Source organism: Trichomycterus rosablanca, chromosome 17, assembly GCF_030014385.1.
Source record: "Trichomycterus rosablanca isolate fTriRos1 chromosome 17, fTriRos1.hap1, whole genome shotgun sequence".
Classification (NCBI taxonomy): domain Eukaryota; kingdom Metazoa; phylum Chordata; class Actinopteri; order Siluriformes; family Trichomycteridae; genus Trichomycterus; species Trichomycterus rosablanca.
In genome coordinates this window covers 11,234,111-11,251,972 of record NC_086004.1, presented here as the reverse complement: position 1 = coordinate 11,251,972, position 17,862 = coordinate 11,234,111, and the positions used below count along the sequence as shown (strand labels likewise).

At 42.8% G+C, this 17,862-nt stretch overlaps 1 protein-coding gene across 1 annotated transcript in view; it reads left to right on the top strand.

Annotated features, from left to right (window-relative positions):
* The window catches only part of crtc1b (CREB regulated transcription coactivator 1b), a 29,727-nt gene extending 20,010 nt beyond the window's left edge, over positions 1 to 9,717 (top strand). Inside the window, exons 10-12 of the mRNA XM_063012630.1 lie at positions 3,121 to 3,207; positions 5,965 to 6,151; positions 8,901 to 9,717. Of these exons, the coding sequence (XP_062868700.1) occupies positions 3,121 to 3,207; positions 5,965 to 6,151; positions 8,901 to 9,112 (486 nt within the window). The 3' untranslated portion in view covers positions 9,113 to 9,717. The remainder of the gene's footprint in view (positions 1 to 3,120; positions 3,208 to 5,964; positions 6,152 to 8,900) is intronic.
* Positions 9,718 to 17,862: the final 8,145 nt, after the last annotated feature.

Here is a 17,862-nt window from a genome sequence, read left to right as displayed (position 1 = left end):
AATAGTAAAATCATTTTGCAGCCAAGCATTCCCAGTATTTTTAGAAAAGAGTAGTAGTACAATAAACTGTAATACGGTGCTGTCCCAACTTTTTTAGATTGCGTTGCAGGCATCAAATTAAGATAAGATAAGGTGCTTTTATTGTCATTGCACAGTGTACAACGAAATTTAGCAGCAATCCAACAGTGCTTACACATACAATAAGTAAAAATAGAAGCAAAAATTATATACATATACACAGTACACACACATGTACAGTATATATGCCTAAGAATCTTAAATATAGTGAATAAAGACTAAACTATAATTATAAAAAGGATAATAGACATTGTTTAAAAATAAGCTACCCTGAGTAGCTTAAGAAAAATTTAATTTAAATTAAATTAAAAATTAAATTGTGCATTAGCTATATTTACTACATTCAAACTACAAATCACTGCTTACTGAATTGATTTGCATCTAACCTACTGTCCCAATGTTTTTGAAATTGTGTTTGTACATTGCATAGCTGTGTTTGATGTTTGCTTACCCTAGCAGTGCTGTGTGTGTTTAAATTAAAATTAGGCGCTGGTTGACTGCTGCTTTAGAACGTTAAACTCCAACGCACAGTATTGTTTATTCAATAGCACTTTTTTTTTTTTTTTTTTTTTTACATTATTGTTGCAGCCAATTTTTCAAGGTCATGTGGAGTACCACACCCGGGGGCGCTACACGTACCACCAGTAGTATGACTATTACCACCAGTAGTATGACTATTACCACCACAGTTTTAAGAACCACTGCCTAAAACTATCCCGTCGATGCATTCAGGTTGTTATTTTGATAAGAAACTGCTGCTTTACAGCTTTAACTGTTTACATAGAACTGTCTTAAATATTTTGAATTTTTTGAGTACTGTATGTCTTATTAATGTTAAGCTACACTGATCAGCCATAACATTAAAACCACCTCCTTGTTTCTACACTCTGTCCATTTAATCAACTCCACTTACCATATAGAAACATTTTGTAGTTCTACAATTACTGACTGTAGTCTATCTGTTTCTCTACATATCTTTTTAACCTGCTTTCACCCTGTTCAGACACAGCAGCGCTGCTGGAGCTTTTAAATACCGTGTCCACTCACTGTCCACTCTATTAGACACTCCTACCTAGTTGGTCCACCTTGTAGATGTAAAGTCAGAGACGATCGCTCATCTATTGCTTCTGTTTGAGGTCATCTAGACCTTTATCAGTGGTCACAGGACGCTACTGGATATATTTTTGGTTGGTGGACTATTCTCAGGCCAGCAGTGACAGTGAGGTGTTTAAAAACTCCAGCAGCGCTGCTGTGTCTGATCCATTCATACCAGCACAACACACACTAACACACCACCACCATGTCAGTGTCACTGCAGTGCTGAGAATGCTCCACCACCCAAATAATACCCTGCTCTGTAGTGGTCCTGACCATTGAAGAACAGGGTGAAAGCAGGTTAAAAAGGTATGTAGAGAAACACATGGACTACAGTCAGTAATTGTAGAACTACAAAGTGCTTGTATATGGTTAGTGGAGCTGATAAAATGGACAGTGAGTGTAGAAACAAGGAGGTGGTTTTAATGTTATGGCTGATCGGTGTATATGCTTCCAACTTTGTCTGCATAAATGCTCAGTTGACTAAATAGGTACAACTTCCCACAGGCACAATCTTGGGTCTTCTTTAAGGACAAAGGCTGTAGGAGGTGCAATAAAGGGGCCACATTCATACGATGTCACATGGTTTTAGAATAAGATGTTCAATAATCATATACGATGAGGCATAACATTATGACCACCTTTCTGATATTGTATCGGTCTCCCTTTTGCTGCCCCATACACAACAAACTGTGATGCACTGTATTTTGACACCTTTCTATAAGAACCAGCATCCGCTCCCTACGTGCATCAATGAGCCTTGGCCACTCATGACCCTGTCGCCGGTTTACCACTGTTCCTTCTTTGGACCATTTTGATAGATACTGAGGAACACCCCACAAGAGCTGCAGTTTTGGAGATGCTCTGACCCAGTCGTCTAGCCATCACAATTTGGCCCTTGTTAAAATCCTTACACTTCTCCATTTTTCCTGCTTCTAACACATCAGCTTTGGGGCGGCACGGTGGCTAAGTGGGTAGCACTGTTGCCTCACAGCAAGAAGGTTCTAGGTTCGATCCCCAGGTGGGGCGGTCCGGGTTCTTTCTGTGTGGAGTTTGCATGTTCTCCCCGTGTCTGCGTGGGTTTCCTCCGGGTGCTCCGGTTTCCTCCCACAATCCAAAGACATGCAAGTGAGGTGAATTGGAGACACTTAATTGTCCATGACTGTGTTTGATATAACCTTGTGAACTGATGAATCTTGTGTAATGAGTAACTACCGTCTCTGTCATGAATGTAACCAAAGTGTAAAACATGACGTTAAAATCCTAATAAACAAACAAACATCAACTTTGAGGATCAAATGTTCACTTGGTGCCGTGATGAAGAGATAATCAATGTTATTGACGTTACCCGTCAATGGTCATAATGTTATGACTGGTTTTGCCCTTCTAGTGTACCTTTGTTTTTTATTTATTTACAATGTTGGCTAGGATTACTTCAGAATGGGAAGGGGAAATTGTAATTAGCATGCTTAAATGCAGCACAACTAATTCATAGAAGCAACTAATTTAAGGAGGGCGGGTAACTTTATTATTAAAAAATTAAATGATTTACTTAATATTATAACATTATGAATGTTTACCCATTATGATCATTGGAAAGCCTTAAATTCAGTTTGTTCAATTTTATACAGCAAATGTTCCAATCTGAAGCAGAGTTTAGAGGGTTAATTAATGCCTACAGCATGGTTTTGATGTTTTAATTGCCAAGCTGTAGACAGTAAGACAGTTCGCAATTTGGCAACACACACCAGCCAAGCTTTGTCACCTCAGAATAAATCATGGCTTTTTAACAGATGTCTGTAGCCTTTTTTGCGCGGATGTCTTGTGCTAGACATTCCCGCGCGTGTCAGCGTCTTTCACATTTGTCCCGCAATGTACAAACAAACATTTTCACACTAACAGACGGCGCCACAGGCTGAATTAATCGAGGCATCTTTGTATTCGTAGCACATTCCGGTGGTGGGCAGTATTTTTGGCGATTCGTTCTACGAGCACCAACTGGCATCCAGACAGACCAACGCTCTGTCCCATCAAGTTAGTGCCTCCTTTTTAGCATTTCTTTTCCTGACAGAGCATGTGGTTTTGTTTGTCTTTTGTTACATATAAGCTTTAGTAGGGGGTACGATAGATTTAGAAGGTATTCAGACCCCTGATTTGATATGGATGTAATTGCTATTTTTACCCATCAGTCTTCACTCTGTCAGCTATAATAACAAACTGAAAATGTGGTTTTATAATTCTTTGATTTTTTAAAATCATAAAATTAGTCTTATTTACAAAATGGGACAGTGGTAGCCTAGTGGGTAGAGCTTTGGGCTATCAACCGGAAGATTGGCAGTTCAAATCCAGGCTCTGCTATGCAGCCACTGTTGGGTCCTTGAGCAAGACCCTTAACCCTGTTCTGCTCCAGGGGCGCCCCGTACGATGGCTGACCCTGCGCTCTGACCCCAGCTTCCAAACAAGCTGGGATATGCGAAGAAAGAATTTAATTGTACTGTACACCTGTATATGTATATATGACAAATATATTTTATATATATATATATATATATATATATATATATTTTTTTTTTTTTTTTTTTTTTTTTTTTTTTGATTATTTATTAATTTTTTTTTTTTTTTATTTTTTTTTTATTTAGCACGTCCAATTTCGTCCCATCTATCATCCTCTCATTAGTGCGGATTCCTGCTCCTGATTGGGGCTGACGAGGCCGTTCCACGCCTCCGACGAAACGTGCACAGCCAATCGACCGTCTTATCACCCACACTTGACGAGTGTAGCGTGGCAGAGTACTGTGCACGGAGGATCACACACTCCGCCACACCCCCTCCCGTCTCCATACAGGCGCCACCAACCAGCCAGCAGAGGGCGCAACCGCCCCGTTCCTGAGAGAGCATCCCCTACGGTCTCAAGTCCCGCCCCCCACCCGGACAACAGGCCAATCGTTGTCCATAGCCGCCCAGCCTCGACCGTGAAGGCAGAGCTGGATTCGAAACGACGCTCCTTCGAAATCCAGCTCTGGTTGCAGCGCGTGTCTTTTACCGCTGCGCCACCTGAGCGGCTTGTTATATTATTTTTTTATGTATATTTTTGTTTATGCATTTTTCCCCAAATACAAAATACACGATTGCGTCATGCTTCTTCTCCACTAATGCCGCCCCCGGCTCTGATTCGAGGAGAACGAAGCTAACCCACGCCCCCTCCGACACGTGGGCAGCACCGTATGCATTTTGCCACCTACACTAGACGAGATCAGCTGCGGATCACCTCTGTGTACGGAGAGACACACCCTGATCCGCACTCTTTTCCCAGCCTCTGTGCGGGCGCCATTAACCAGCAAGCAGAGGTCATACTTGCATCAGTTATGATAGAGTCCCTATCCGGCTTAATGCCCCGCCCCTATATGAACAACAGACCAATCGTTGTTTATGTGGTTGCTCAGCCCAGCCGGCAGGCAGAGCTGAGATTCGATACGATATATTCGAGATCCCAGCTCTGGTGTGCCAGAGTGTGTTTTTACCGCTGCGCCACCTGAGCGGCCCCCTAAGTTTTGTTTCATTCTTAATGCTTCTTCCATCAGATTGGATGGTGAGTGTCTGTAAACTGCCATCTTTAGGTCTCTTCACAGATGGCCAATCAGGTTTAAGCCTGAGGTTTGGTTGGGCAGAGTTTAACCTGCTCCAAAGCCACTCCAGAGTTGTTTTGACTGTATGCTTTGGGTCATTTTTTGTGTTAGAAGATTATTTAATGCCCCAGTTTAGGTTTGCATGTGCTATGGAGGAGAATGTAATTGTATTTGGCTGCATCCACATCAGTGTTGTTGGAAAGCACCCCCATAGTTAAACAAGTTCCAGTGCTGTCCAACTTTTTACTTCTATAAAGGCCCGATTTATGGAGTGCTGCAAGATGTCAGCCCAACAAGCTCGTCCAAATTGGCACATGACTTTTGGAGCTCTAACTGAGTTACTGTTGGGTCCTTATTACCTCCTTGACCAAGGCCTCTCTTGTCTGGATATCCAACACTAGAAAGGATTTTCTACTACTTTATTCATTCATTTTCTCCCAAATTAGTGCAGCCAATTAGTCTTCTATTGCCGGAGATGCCATTCACGTCCGAGGAGGGTATATTTGCCTGACGCACGCTCCTTCTGACACCTGTGCAATCCACCAACCCCTACTTATTTGCCCATACTTTGGCGGATACACCGGACCACAAGCTTCCTCCACTTCTGTACTGGCTCCTCAGCCTACACAGCATCGAATACACCACCCCATTTTTAGTCCGGTCTTTTCCCACACAGCAGACTAGTGGCCAATTTTGTCTGCTAATTGCCAGCCAATGGGGCTGATCGAACCCTAGGGAGGTTTCATTTGTGTCAAGCTGTTTCCATGTCAGAATTATTGAGGTCAGTTTGGTCCTTGGAACACTTAAAGCCTTAGATATTGTTTTATATCCTTGCACGAATCTATGCCTTGTCATAGATAGTTTGTGGAAATCCAGTTCACGTATCGTTCCTCGGACTTCATGGTTTGGTTTTTGTCCTGACAATGGAGTGTAAAACGTGGGTCCTTCTAGACCCATGTGTGTGCCTATGTCTAATCAATCAGACAGGATACACCGGACCAGAATTTGGAGTGCCACAGCTATACTATTGTAAATATTCCTTATTGTATATTAATGGGTAAAAAAGCAATTACATCCAATATAATCAAAATTAAATTCTCTCCTCAAAGTGTCTGAGTACTTTTTAATCCACTGTACATTTTCACTTCCTTCCATCACATTATAGCTGGAGCAGTTCAACATGAACATGATTGAGAATCCGAGCAGTTCCAACAGCCTTTACAACCCGTGTTCCACGCTCAACTACACGCAGGCGGCAATGATGGGTTTAACCGGGAGCCACGGCAGCTTGCAGGACAGTCAGCAACTAGGCTACAGTAACCATGGCAACATTCCCAACATTATCCTCACAGGTATGTGCTGTATTTTTTTATTTTATTTTTCCTGTTTCTTCTCTCTCAGGTACCTGGCTGTGCCACTGGTTATAATTAGGCATGTCCCGATAATACATTTTTACATCACAGAATAGAGCAGCATTTTATGTGTCTAACATGAATTGACATAAGTAACACTAGCCTTCAAATGACCAAATTGGCTCAGGTCTTATCACGCTAGCATGTAAGCCTATGATCATGTAATTTTTTTCTATGTGAGGCTGAATGATCTCAGATTATTACGTAAATCATATTTCACGACCTCATTAAATAACACGTATAAATTGAATGGTAGAGTAAATGGAAGCTACAATACACAGCACAGCCTTAATAGTTCTTAATAGTTGAAGTAGGAGTCTTTCAATCTCACTTCGACATGTTGGGCATTTTGACTAAGCAATTGCTAACTGAATTGCTGCAGGATTGCTAGTGTAACTTAATTGTGGTGTAATGTGCTGATCATGTTTGATGTATGTGTTTACATATTGAGTGTGTTCGAAAACCTAGGGAGCTGCCTTGCTGTCTTACTGTCTACATAGGCAGCTGCCTCAGTAGAGAGGATTCTAATAAGTCATTGACTTATAAGGCAGGTTATTCGACCGCGCTACTTAGACAGCGATAACATCGGGTTTAGCATTTAGCATCTTGCCATTAAAACCAATGGATTGAGGTAGCACAGCACGCTAACATGTCAATATAGCCTCCCTTCATGTACCGGTAACTGTTACATTTCCTGACAAGCCCAAACTTGCAAATAAAAACACTCGGTACAAATTTTTACAAGTTAAAAATCAGTAATATTTTATTTACGTTTGCAAATAACTCCATTCGTTTGTCCGCACCGTCAGCAATGTTTATTTTTCTGTGAGAGAAGAACACCCGACCCGCAATGAATTCTGGGATTGCCTTGATCACTAAGGCAGCGTCGGATGCTCACTCGTTCTTGAGCCAATATAACATTGAAATGTTAAGATGCCTCAGTAGTGAGGATATTAAGGCAGCTAGGATTTCGAACAGCCTCATTCTCGGGAGCGCGCACAGGATGGCGTAAAATGCTGTCTATGTAGAGAGCTCCATAGCTTTTCGAACGCACCCATTGAGTGCATTTTGTCCCTTTGGGGATTCCATAAACAATAGAAAAGTGTGCTTCTCTACACACGTGATCATCTCTCTGTAGTCTGTGCTGCACCTCAAAAGAACAAGCCAAAAGAACAAGTACTATGCTCCTGATAATTTGTCTATGTACAGTTTATTTCTTACTTCATAAACTCAGCAAAGTCTAAAGACGCTCGGTTACACTAGGACCACCTATTAGTGCAAGTTAACCTGTAAATGTGAGGCACTTAAATGCTACGAGAATGAAAAATGGGAAAAGACTGATTTTCATGGCCGTGAATAAAGTAGGGCCTTAGTTATAAAACACAGAGATTTGAGGATGGCTGGGACCCCTCCATCCATGGGATCATCAATGCCTCAGACATTGCTAGTTCTAAGCTCAGTTCTAACACATGGTTGTTTTCTTTATTCCTTTGAATTGTGATTCTTTCACTATTAATAAATCAAGTTTGGGGAAAATATTTACCTTTATGTACAGTACTTATACACTCCATCACCCTTATTCAGCTGAATCCTGAAGGTAATTGTAATAAGTGTGTGTGCTGCAAAGTTGTGGAACACATTACAAACCTAAAACAGTGAAATAATTTGTATTTTATAATAGAACATAAACTGATCAGCCATATCATTAAAACCACCTCCTTGTTTCTACACTCACTGTCCATTTTATCAGCTCCACTTACCATATAGAAGCACTTTGTAGTTCTACAATTACTGACTGTAGACCATATATTTCTCTGCATGCTTTGTTAGCCCCCTTTCACCCTGTTCTTCAATGGTCAGGACCCCCACAGGACCACTACAGAGTAGGTATTACTTGGGTGGTGGATCATTCTTAGCACTGCAGTGACACTGACATGGTGGTGGTGTGTTAGTGTGTGTTGTGCTGGTATGAGTGGATCAGACACAGCAGCACTGCTGGAGTTTTTAAACACCTCACTGTCACTGCTGGACTGAGCGTAGTTCACCAACCAAAAATGTCCCCGTGGGCAGCGTCCTCTGACCACTGATGAAGGTCTAGAAGATGACCAACTCAAACAGCAGCAATAGATGAGCGATCGTCTCTGACTTAACATCTACAAGGTGGACCAACTAGGTACGAGTGTCTAATAGTGGACAGTGAGTGGACACAGTATTTAAATACTCCAGCAGCGCTGCTGTGTCTGATCCATTCATACCAGCACAACACACACTAACACACCACCACCATGTCAGTGTCACTGCAGTGCTGAGAATGATCCACCACCAAAATAATACTTGCTCTGTTGTGGTCCTGTGGGGGTCCTGACCATTGAAGAACAGCATTAAAGGGGGCTAACGAGGCATGCAGAAAAACAGATCTATTACAGTCAGTAATTGTAGAACTACAAAGTGCTTCTATATGGTAAGTTGAGCTGATAAAATGGACAGTAAGTGTAGAAACAAGGAGGCGGTTTTAATGTTATGACTAATCAGTGTAACTGACAAATAAAATATAATCAGACATTTCACCTGTTATCGGGGCACGACTAAGCCCCGTCATACAATTATCCTAAATTTTTAAATGCTTTGGCTTAATTTGTGTGTTTTTTGTAATTTATTTATTTTTGTTGTATTAAATCAAAACCACCAGTCTCAGGCGAATCGCCACCGAGTCTCTCCAAGGAGCTGAGCAGCTCGCTGGCTGGCGTGGGCGATGTCAGCTTCGACGCGGACTCTCAGTTCCCGCTGGACGAGCTGAAGATCGACCCGCTGACCCTGGACGGGCTGCACATGCTCAACGACCCCGACATGGTGCTTGCCGACCCGGCCACCGAGGACACGTTCCGAATGGACCGTCTGTGAGGCCAGTGAACTTCCAAATAATCATTGACATAAAAAAAAAAAAGAATAGAAAAGCTCTCTGACGAGGAGGAGGCTGGAAACTTTCTCATTGTGCAGCTGCATGGCCAATCGGTTTTATCATTGCACTTGCGGGCCTCGCTGCCCTCCCCACACGATAGCATGCTGCAAACGCCAATGCCAACATCTGGGGAAGGGAGGCGTTCGAGCACAGATGGTGGACGTGCCGTCGGGAGATCCGCGCTGCCCGGTTTCGTGAGGCGGCTCATTTCGGACCACGTCCGTTGCGCGAATGTCTCTGATACCCCTCCTTAAGCCTACATGTTGAGTTGCTTTGGTTTCTTTTGTTGTTGTTTTTTTTACCTTGAGGGTCATTTTTGTCTTTGGCTATTCGTTTGCTTACCAAGATGAGTGAAATTGTGCGAATTGAACCTCAATATTGGGACTGACAAAGATAGCTTTTCCCTGAAAATATTTGACATACCGTTTAAAGTTCCTTTAATACGGTGTGTTCGTGTTTATTTATGTATGTCTTATCGGGTCATGTTTGTAGATTTGATTCTTTTTGGTGAATTGTTTTGTTTTGTTGTGTCTGTTCATTTTTAGATGTCCGTCTTGTTTCACGTGTTTGTGTTAAGTCTATATATTTAAAGATCTTAATTATTTATTGAACCCTTTTATTTAATATTAAGGAGTACTACTCCCCCCGTTCTACTTTTTTGGCTTTGAAAGAGCAGCATTGCTTCTGTTTGTACATTGACCCGACGTCCTCTAGAAAAGTCTTTGTTCTGTATTTTTTTGAAAAAAGACTTGGTGACGATCAGTATGCTGTCGTTTTTACGTGGTTCCGTTGTCAAAAGGGCGGTCCGGTGTTGCCTCGCCTTGTCTCGCCTCGCCTCTATTTTCATATCAGTATTGTTAAGCTTCACACTTGTCGCTTATTAAGTCGTGCCGTCATTGAGTTCTGTTCCGCATGAAAAAAATAAAGCCGTCGTCCTGCAGGGCTCGAGAGGCCGAAAGGAAGCTTCAGAAAGCTACTGAATTCATCACTGTGAGCCGACCTGATTTTGCCTTATGAACAAGAAAAAAAAATGCTGTTTTTAATCCGTCAGTGCAACGACGAGTTTTCTAATCGTCCCGTTAACGTTTTACTCTCGTATCCTGAGATATTTCTGATCGTGCACAATCAGTGGCAGTGTTGCGTTTTTATAAATGCAGTTTTTTCGATTACTTTACGACATGGTGAGGTGTCGAGCTTGGGCGGGTGGTGCGATTGGTCTGGGTGAGCTGCTGGGTGAAAGTCAGGGGAGGGTAATGCTCCTTATTTTCGCTGGTGTTTACAACAATGTTCTTCTCATATGTGTGTATACATATACAGTGTATCACAAAAGTGAGTACACCCCTCACATTTCTGCAGATATTTAAGTATATCTTTTCATGGGACAACACTGACAAAATGACACTTTGACACAATGAAAAGTAGTCTGTGTGCAGCTTATATAACAGTGTAAATTTATTCTTCCCTCAAAATAACTCAATATACAGCCATTAATGTCTAAACCACCGGCAACAAAAGTGAGTACACCCCTTAGTGAAAGTTCCTGAAGTGTCAATATTTTGTGTGGCCACCATTATTTCCCAGAACTGCCTTAACTCTCCTGGGCATGGAGTTTACCAGAGCTTCACAGGTTGCCACTGGAATGCTTTTCCACTCCTCCATGACGACATCACGGAGCTGGCGGATATTCGAGACTTTGCGCTCCTCCACCTTCCGCTTGAGGATGCCCCAAAGATGTTCTATTGGGTTTAGGTCTGGAGACATGCTTGGCCATTCCATCACCTTTACCCTCAGCCTCTTCAATAAAGCAGTGGTCGTCTTAGAGGTGTGTTTGGGGTCATTATCATGCTGGAACACTGCCCTGCGACCCAGTTTCCGGAGGGAGGGGATCATGCTCTGCTTCAGTATTTCACAGTACATATTGGAGTTCATGTGTCCCTCAATGAAATGTAACTCCCCAACACCTGCTGCACTCATGCAGCCCCAGACCATGGCATTCCCACCACCATGCTTGACTGTAGGCATGACACACTTATCTTTGTACTCCTCACCTGATTGCCGCCACACATGCTTGAGACCATCTGAACCAAATAAATTAATCTTGGTCTCATCAGACCATAGGACATGGTTCCAGTAATCCATGTCCTTTGTTGACATGTCTTCAGCAAACTGTTTGCGGGCTTTTTTGTGTAGAGACTTCAGAAGAGGCTTCCTTCTGGGGTGACAGCCATGCAGACCAATTTGATGTAGTGTGCGGCGTATGGTCTGAGCACTGACAGGCTGACCCCCCACCTTTTCAATCTCTGCAGCAATGCTGACAGCACTCCTGCGCCTATCTTTCAAAGACAGCAGTTGGCTGTGACGCTGAGAACGTGCACTCAGCTTCTTTGGACGACCGACGCGAGGTCTGTTCTGAGTGGACCCTGCTCTTTTAAAACACTGGATGATCTTGGCCACTGTGCTGCAGCTCAGTTTCAGGGTGTTGGCAATCTTCTTGTAGCCTTGGCCATCTTCATGTAGCGCAACAATTCGTCTTTTAAGATCCTCAGAGAGTTCTTTGCCATGAGGTGCCATGTTGGAACTTTCAGTGACCAGTATGAGAGAGTGTGAGAGCTGTACTACTAAATTGAACACACCTGCTCCCTATGCACACCTGAGACCTAGTAACACTAACAAATCACATGACATTTTGGAGGGAAAATGACAAGCAGTGCTCAATTTGGACATTTAGGGGTGTAGTCTCTTAGGGGTGTACTCACTTTTGTTGCCGGTGGTTTAGACATTAATGGCTGTATATTGAGTTATTTTGAGGGAAGAATAAATTTACACTGTTATATAAGCTGCACACAGACTACTTTTCATTGTGTCAAAGTGTCATTTTGTCAGTGTTGTCCCATGAAAAGATATACTTAAATATCTGCAGAAATGTGAGGGGTGTACTCACTTTTGTGATACACTGTATACATATATATTTGTAGATTTGTTTCAGTCTCGTCTGATGTTCACGTGATGTCTGTTGTGTTTCAAATGATATGTTTTGTGTAAGCTCATCTTTATATTGCGTACACTATGAAATGACATTTACTTAAAGTGTTATAATCCTGCTTTATTTGCAGTCTGGCCATTGAAGCATTGGTCTCAGTGCCGAACTACTTTGGTACCAAATCGGAGTGGCAACTAATGAGTATAGTGCCATTAATTGGTTGTAAACAACATTTGCAACTAAAATTGATTTGAGTTTAGTAGTTTAGGACTTGAAGTGAAGAAATGGCTCATTACAGAATGTCAGCCGTGTTTGGTTTGACGATTTTCTCTACATTGGGTGAACCACATAGAAATCACACTTCTTTATCTACCTACGTTCAACCAGATAGTGGTCAGTTTTCTTACCTCTATAGTCAGTGGTTGTATCCTGTATTATACTGTATCCAGTCTTGGCAGATATATGCTTAGTGAGCCACTTGTATTGCAAGTCACATTTCAGGTCAGGGGATTGGTTCAACCTATTACGATCATCAGGGCCGCCAGTACAGATACACTATATTGCCAAATCATTGAATTCAGGTGTTCCAATCACGTCCATGGCCACATGGTGTATAAAACCGAGCACCTAGGCGTGCAGACTGCTTCTACAAACATTTGTGAAAGAATGGGTCGCTCTCAGGAGCTTAGCGAATTCCAGCGTGGTTCCCGTGATAGGATGCCACCTGTGCAACAAGTCAAGTCGTGAAATTTCCTCGCTACTAAATATTCCACAGTCAACTGTCAGTGCTATGAGTGGGAATGACAGCAACTTGGCCATGAAGTGGTAGGCCACGGAATATGACAGAGCGGGGTCCGCGGATGCTGAGGCGCATAGTGCGCAGAGGTTGCCAACTTTCTGCAGAGTCAATCGCTACAGACCTCCAAACTTCATGTGGCCTTCAGATTAGCTCAAGAACAGTGCGTAGAGAGCTTCATGGAGTGGGTTTCCATGGCCGAGCAGCTGCATCCAAGCCTTACATCATCGAGCACAATGCAAAGCGTCGGATGCAGTGGTGTAAAGCACGCCACCACTGGACTCTAGAGCAGTGGAGACGTGTTCTCTGGAGTGACGAATCACGCTTCTCGGTCTGGCAATCCGATGGAAGAGTCTGGGTTTAGTGGTTGCCAGGAGAACGGTACTTGTCTGACTGCATTGTGCCGAGTGTATAGTTTGGTGGAGGGGGGATTATGGTGTGGGGTTGTTTTTCAGGAGTTGGGCTCGGCTCCTTAGTTCCAGTGAAAGGAACTCTTAATGCTTCAGCATACGAAGCTCCCATCTTTGTGGAAACAGTTTGGGGATGGCTCCTTCCTCCAACATGACTGCACACCAGTGCACAAAGCAAGGTCCATAAAGACATGGATGAGCGAGTTTGGTGTGGAAGAACTTGACTGGCCTGCACAGAGTCCTGACCTCAACCCAATAGAACACCTTTGGGATGAATTAGAGTGGAGACAACACAAACACACTCCTAAACCTTGTGGAAAGCCTTCCCAGAAGAGTTGGGTGGGCCAACATCATATTAAACCCTATGGATCAAGAATGGGACGTCACTCAAGTTCATATGCGTGTGAAGGCAGACGAGCGAATACTTTTGGCAATATAGTGTATAAGACCCTATGCCCCCTTTCCTCTGTATAGCACACTTCTGAAATCTGGTGCATGGTAAAGCACAGCACACTGACCGATAAGTCAAATTAATTTGATTTTAGAATTATTTACTTTTACTGGACCTTTATAACACACTTATAAGCTCTAGATAATTCTTGGATATTAATGAATGTGGTGACAGATTTTGTGCAGTATGTGAAATAATATCACTAAAGAGTTCTTGATTCTAATAATTTCTGGACTTCACAGCACTTTTTCTCACACTGGTCGTGCCAAACAAAATATTTATTTATTATAATATTTATCGTGCCATAACATTTGCACATGCAGCAGTATAATACGCTAGCACACCAGAGCTGGGATTTTGAATGCATCGAATTGAATCTCAGCTCTGCCAACGATTGGCTGTTGTTCATAGGGTGGGAAAAGCCGGACTGGGTTCTTCATAACTGGTGGCTGATTGATGGTACCTGTGCAGAGTTGGGGAATAATGCTGATCAAAGCTGATCCGCATATGAGCTCGCCTCGTGCAGGTGAAAAGATGCAGTCGGTACTGCACGTGTCGGAGGGGGCGTGTGTCAGTTGCGAGGCTCCTCAGTCAGCAGTGCAGGGTTGTACCGCAATCAGGGTAATTGGATACGACTAGATTAGGGGAGAAGATGGGGGGGGGGGGGGGGGGGGAGTTGATCCCACTGGCAGCCAGATGTGCCATTGTGTTTGTGCTTGGACCACAAGAGCTTAAATTTTTTTAGTTTCTACACTACTGAACATTTACTCTGGTTCCAGAGGTTTGTTTTTGGGGGGGAAGGGGGGGACTTCTCTCGGGGACTTTTGTTTTTATGTCACCTGCCGACTTATAAAAGCCAGTGGGTTGCACCTGAACTATATAACAAATGTACTTTATTTAATTATGTTATTATTATTATTACCATACTGCATAATTTCTTTATTAGTACTCGCCACATCTGTGCATTCATCTAACAGAAATGTCCCAATACTTCCCTGATCCGATACTAACATTGTCGTAGTAACTGTACCACCATCTGTGTGTTCAGTCAGTACCACACCCGCTTACTTTAAAACCTGTCAGACCTGATCCAGTGCTGCTGTAGTGTAGAGGCCAGCTTCAGTCCTAATCCTGAGCAGCTAAGTTGGTGTCAGTTTTGGGGGCAGGGTGGCTCCAGTCCAGGTTACTGTCTAGAAATGAAAAAGAAACCCAGTTCTACCAGGCTGCAATTGCTGGGCTCTTTAGCAAGGCCCTAAACCCTGTCTGTTTTAGAAACAGGGTAACAAACTGGTATATGTGACAAAATGGCATTCGTTGTATTGTACGAATTTAAGTATGTATCATGGAATTTATTTATTTATTTATTTATTTTATCATTGTGTAAAAGTACACTCGTACGCATTATTTAAATTAGAAAAGCAGACAGTGATGGCCAGATTGCTCACTGTATGTGCATGAGCTTTAATTTATTATATTTTGGATTTCGTCAGGAACGCACTGAAGACCATTCTAAATTTTAAATTGTTTATTATTCCCCTAGCACACCAGCATCGAGTTTCTGAACTCCTCAGTTCAAAACTCGAAGTTGTCACCGGTCAGCTGGGCGCCATTTGGCGGGCATAATTGGCAGTGCCTGCAGCAGATACTAATTGGCCACCGTATCTGCAGGGTGGGGGCCAGACTATGTGTGTGTGTGGGTCTTCATACGCTGTGTAACGACCCTGATTGGCGGAAGAGACGCCTGTGCCGAATGCAGAGGTGAGAAGAGGAGGGCTGTGCACGTGCCGGAAGAGGCGTGTACAGTGACGTGCTCTCCTCGGATGCAATCTGGTATCTCTCAGCAGCGGAAGACAAATCTGAGTGCGCTAAATCGGGAGGAAAAAAAAACTGAACACATTTTGGTGCTTGGTCATTTACAGTAAACAAACACTACTTTACCTAATGAATTCTATGTGTTTTAGGAATGTAGTAATAAAAAAGTATAGATTTTTAATATACCGATGAAGTACAAAGTCATCAGTAAAACAAACACTGAAGTACAAACCCTATTTCCAGAAAAGCTGGGGCGTTTTGTAAAACACAGTAGAAAGAAGAAAAACACACACTAGTACACCGGAGCTGAGACCTTGAATACATCGTACCAAATCTCAGCTCTGCCGTCCGGCTGGGCTGAGCGGCCACATGGACAACGATTGCCTGTTGTTCATATAGGGGTGGGGAAGTAGTAAGCCGGATAGGGTGTCCTCGTAACTGATGCAACAACGACCTCTGCTGGCTGATTGATGACGCCTGCACAGGGGCGGGGAAGGATTGCGTTGATCAGGGTGTGTCTCTCCGTACACAGGGCTGATCTGTATTAGCACTCTCCTAGTGCAGGTGAAAAGAGGCAGTCAGCTGCCCCACCACTGCCAGGTTGCCACAGTTGGATCCTTAAGCAAGGCCCTTAACCCTCAATTGCTTAGACAGTATACTGCCACAGTACTGTAAGTCGCTTTTGATAAAACGAGTCTTTGAACATTCTCTCACCTGATACCAATATCCTGCTTATTGTGGAATGGTGTAAAACAGAGTAACCTAAATGTTGTAGAAAATGTACATTTTTTATGCGCGTCCAATTTTTACCCAATTGCATTATGCTTCCTCTGTACTGGTGCCGACCCCTGCCCCGATTGAGGAGAGCGAACTGACACACGCCCCCTCCGACACGCGAGCAGTACCCGGCTGCATCTTTTCACGTGCACGAGGAGAGTTCATACTGTATGTGGATCAGCCTTGCGCACGGAGAGCCACACCCTGATTAGCATTATTTCTCTACACTGTGCAGACGCCATCAGTCAACCAGCAGAGGTCGCAATTGCATCAGTCATGAGGTCCCTATCCGGCTCCCTACCTGGATGAACAACAGCCAAACGCTGTTCATGTGGCCGCCCAGCTCAGCCGAATGGCAGAGCTGAGATTCGATTCGATGTATTCGAAATCCCAGCTCTGGTGTGCTAGTGTATTTTACCACCTAAATTCTAAATGTGTTTTCGTTTAGGGGCAGTTGTAGCCAAGTGGTTAAGGTACTGGACTAATAATCAAAAGGTCGCTGGTTCAAGCCTCACCACTGCCAGGTTGTCACTGTTGGGCCCTTGAGCAAGGCCCTTAACCCTCAGTTGCTTATATAAACTGTCTCAATACTGTATGTCGCTTTGGATAAAAGCGTCCGCTAAATGCCGAAAATGTAAATGTTTACAATATACAATGAAGTTGATCAGTGAAAACACTGGAATCCTTTGTGCTATTGTCTATTAAATAAAAATTCTTCTATTTATTGTATTTTACAAAACATCCCAGATTTTCTGGAAATGCGATCTGTCTGACTGCCTCAAAATCTGATAACTTTATATCTTTATAATCAAGCACTACACTTGCTTTACTTTGCTAACCTATTGAAGTCCTACAGGGTTCACGCAATATAGATGTGAATTGTTTAAAAAGTGGAAAATTTGCACATTCAATTTATTTTTCATTTCCTGAAACATGTACAGAAGCGAATCCGCAACAACGGTCCGACTCTGTTTACTCACTGCATTACATTTGGTCTTGGATGTGATCTTTGTTTAAGAAAAAAAAACTGAGTTTTGACTTTAAAAATAGTGAAATGTGAACTGTACAGATGTGTGATTCCTATGCAAACCAGATAAATTTATCAATCTATGAATAGAAGTATATATTGTAAAGTGAAATGGTTTATATATTGTAGGTGTAAAGCTTTTAAAATGAGAATACACATGATCATGGTAAGGTGTATTGGTTGATTGAAATAGTTTGAGCGTCCGTGGCGAGCGGCGGTTTACGGTATGCAGTGTTACACTTATAGGGCCACATTTATCTGAATTGTGATACTGTTTCAAATGTTTTAGCCCTCAAACCATGCTGTTTACATCGATCAGCCATAACATTAAAACCACCCCCTTGTTTTTACCCGCATTGTCCATTTTATCGGCTTCAGTTACCATATAGAAGAACTTTGTAGTTCTACAATTACTGACTGTAGTCCATCTGTTTCTCTG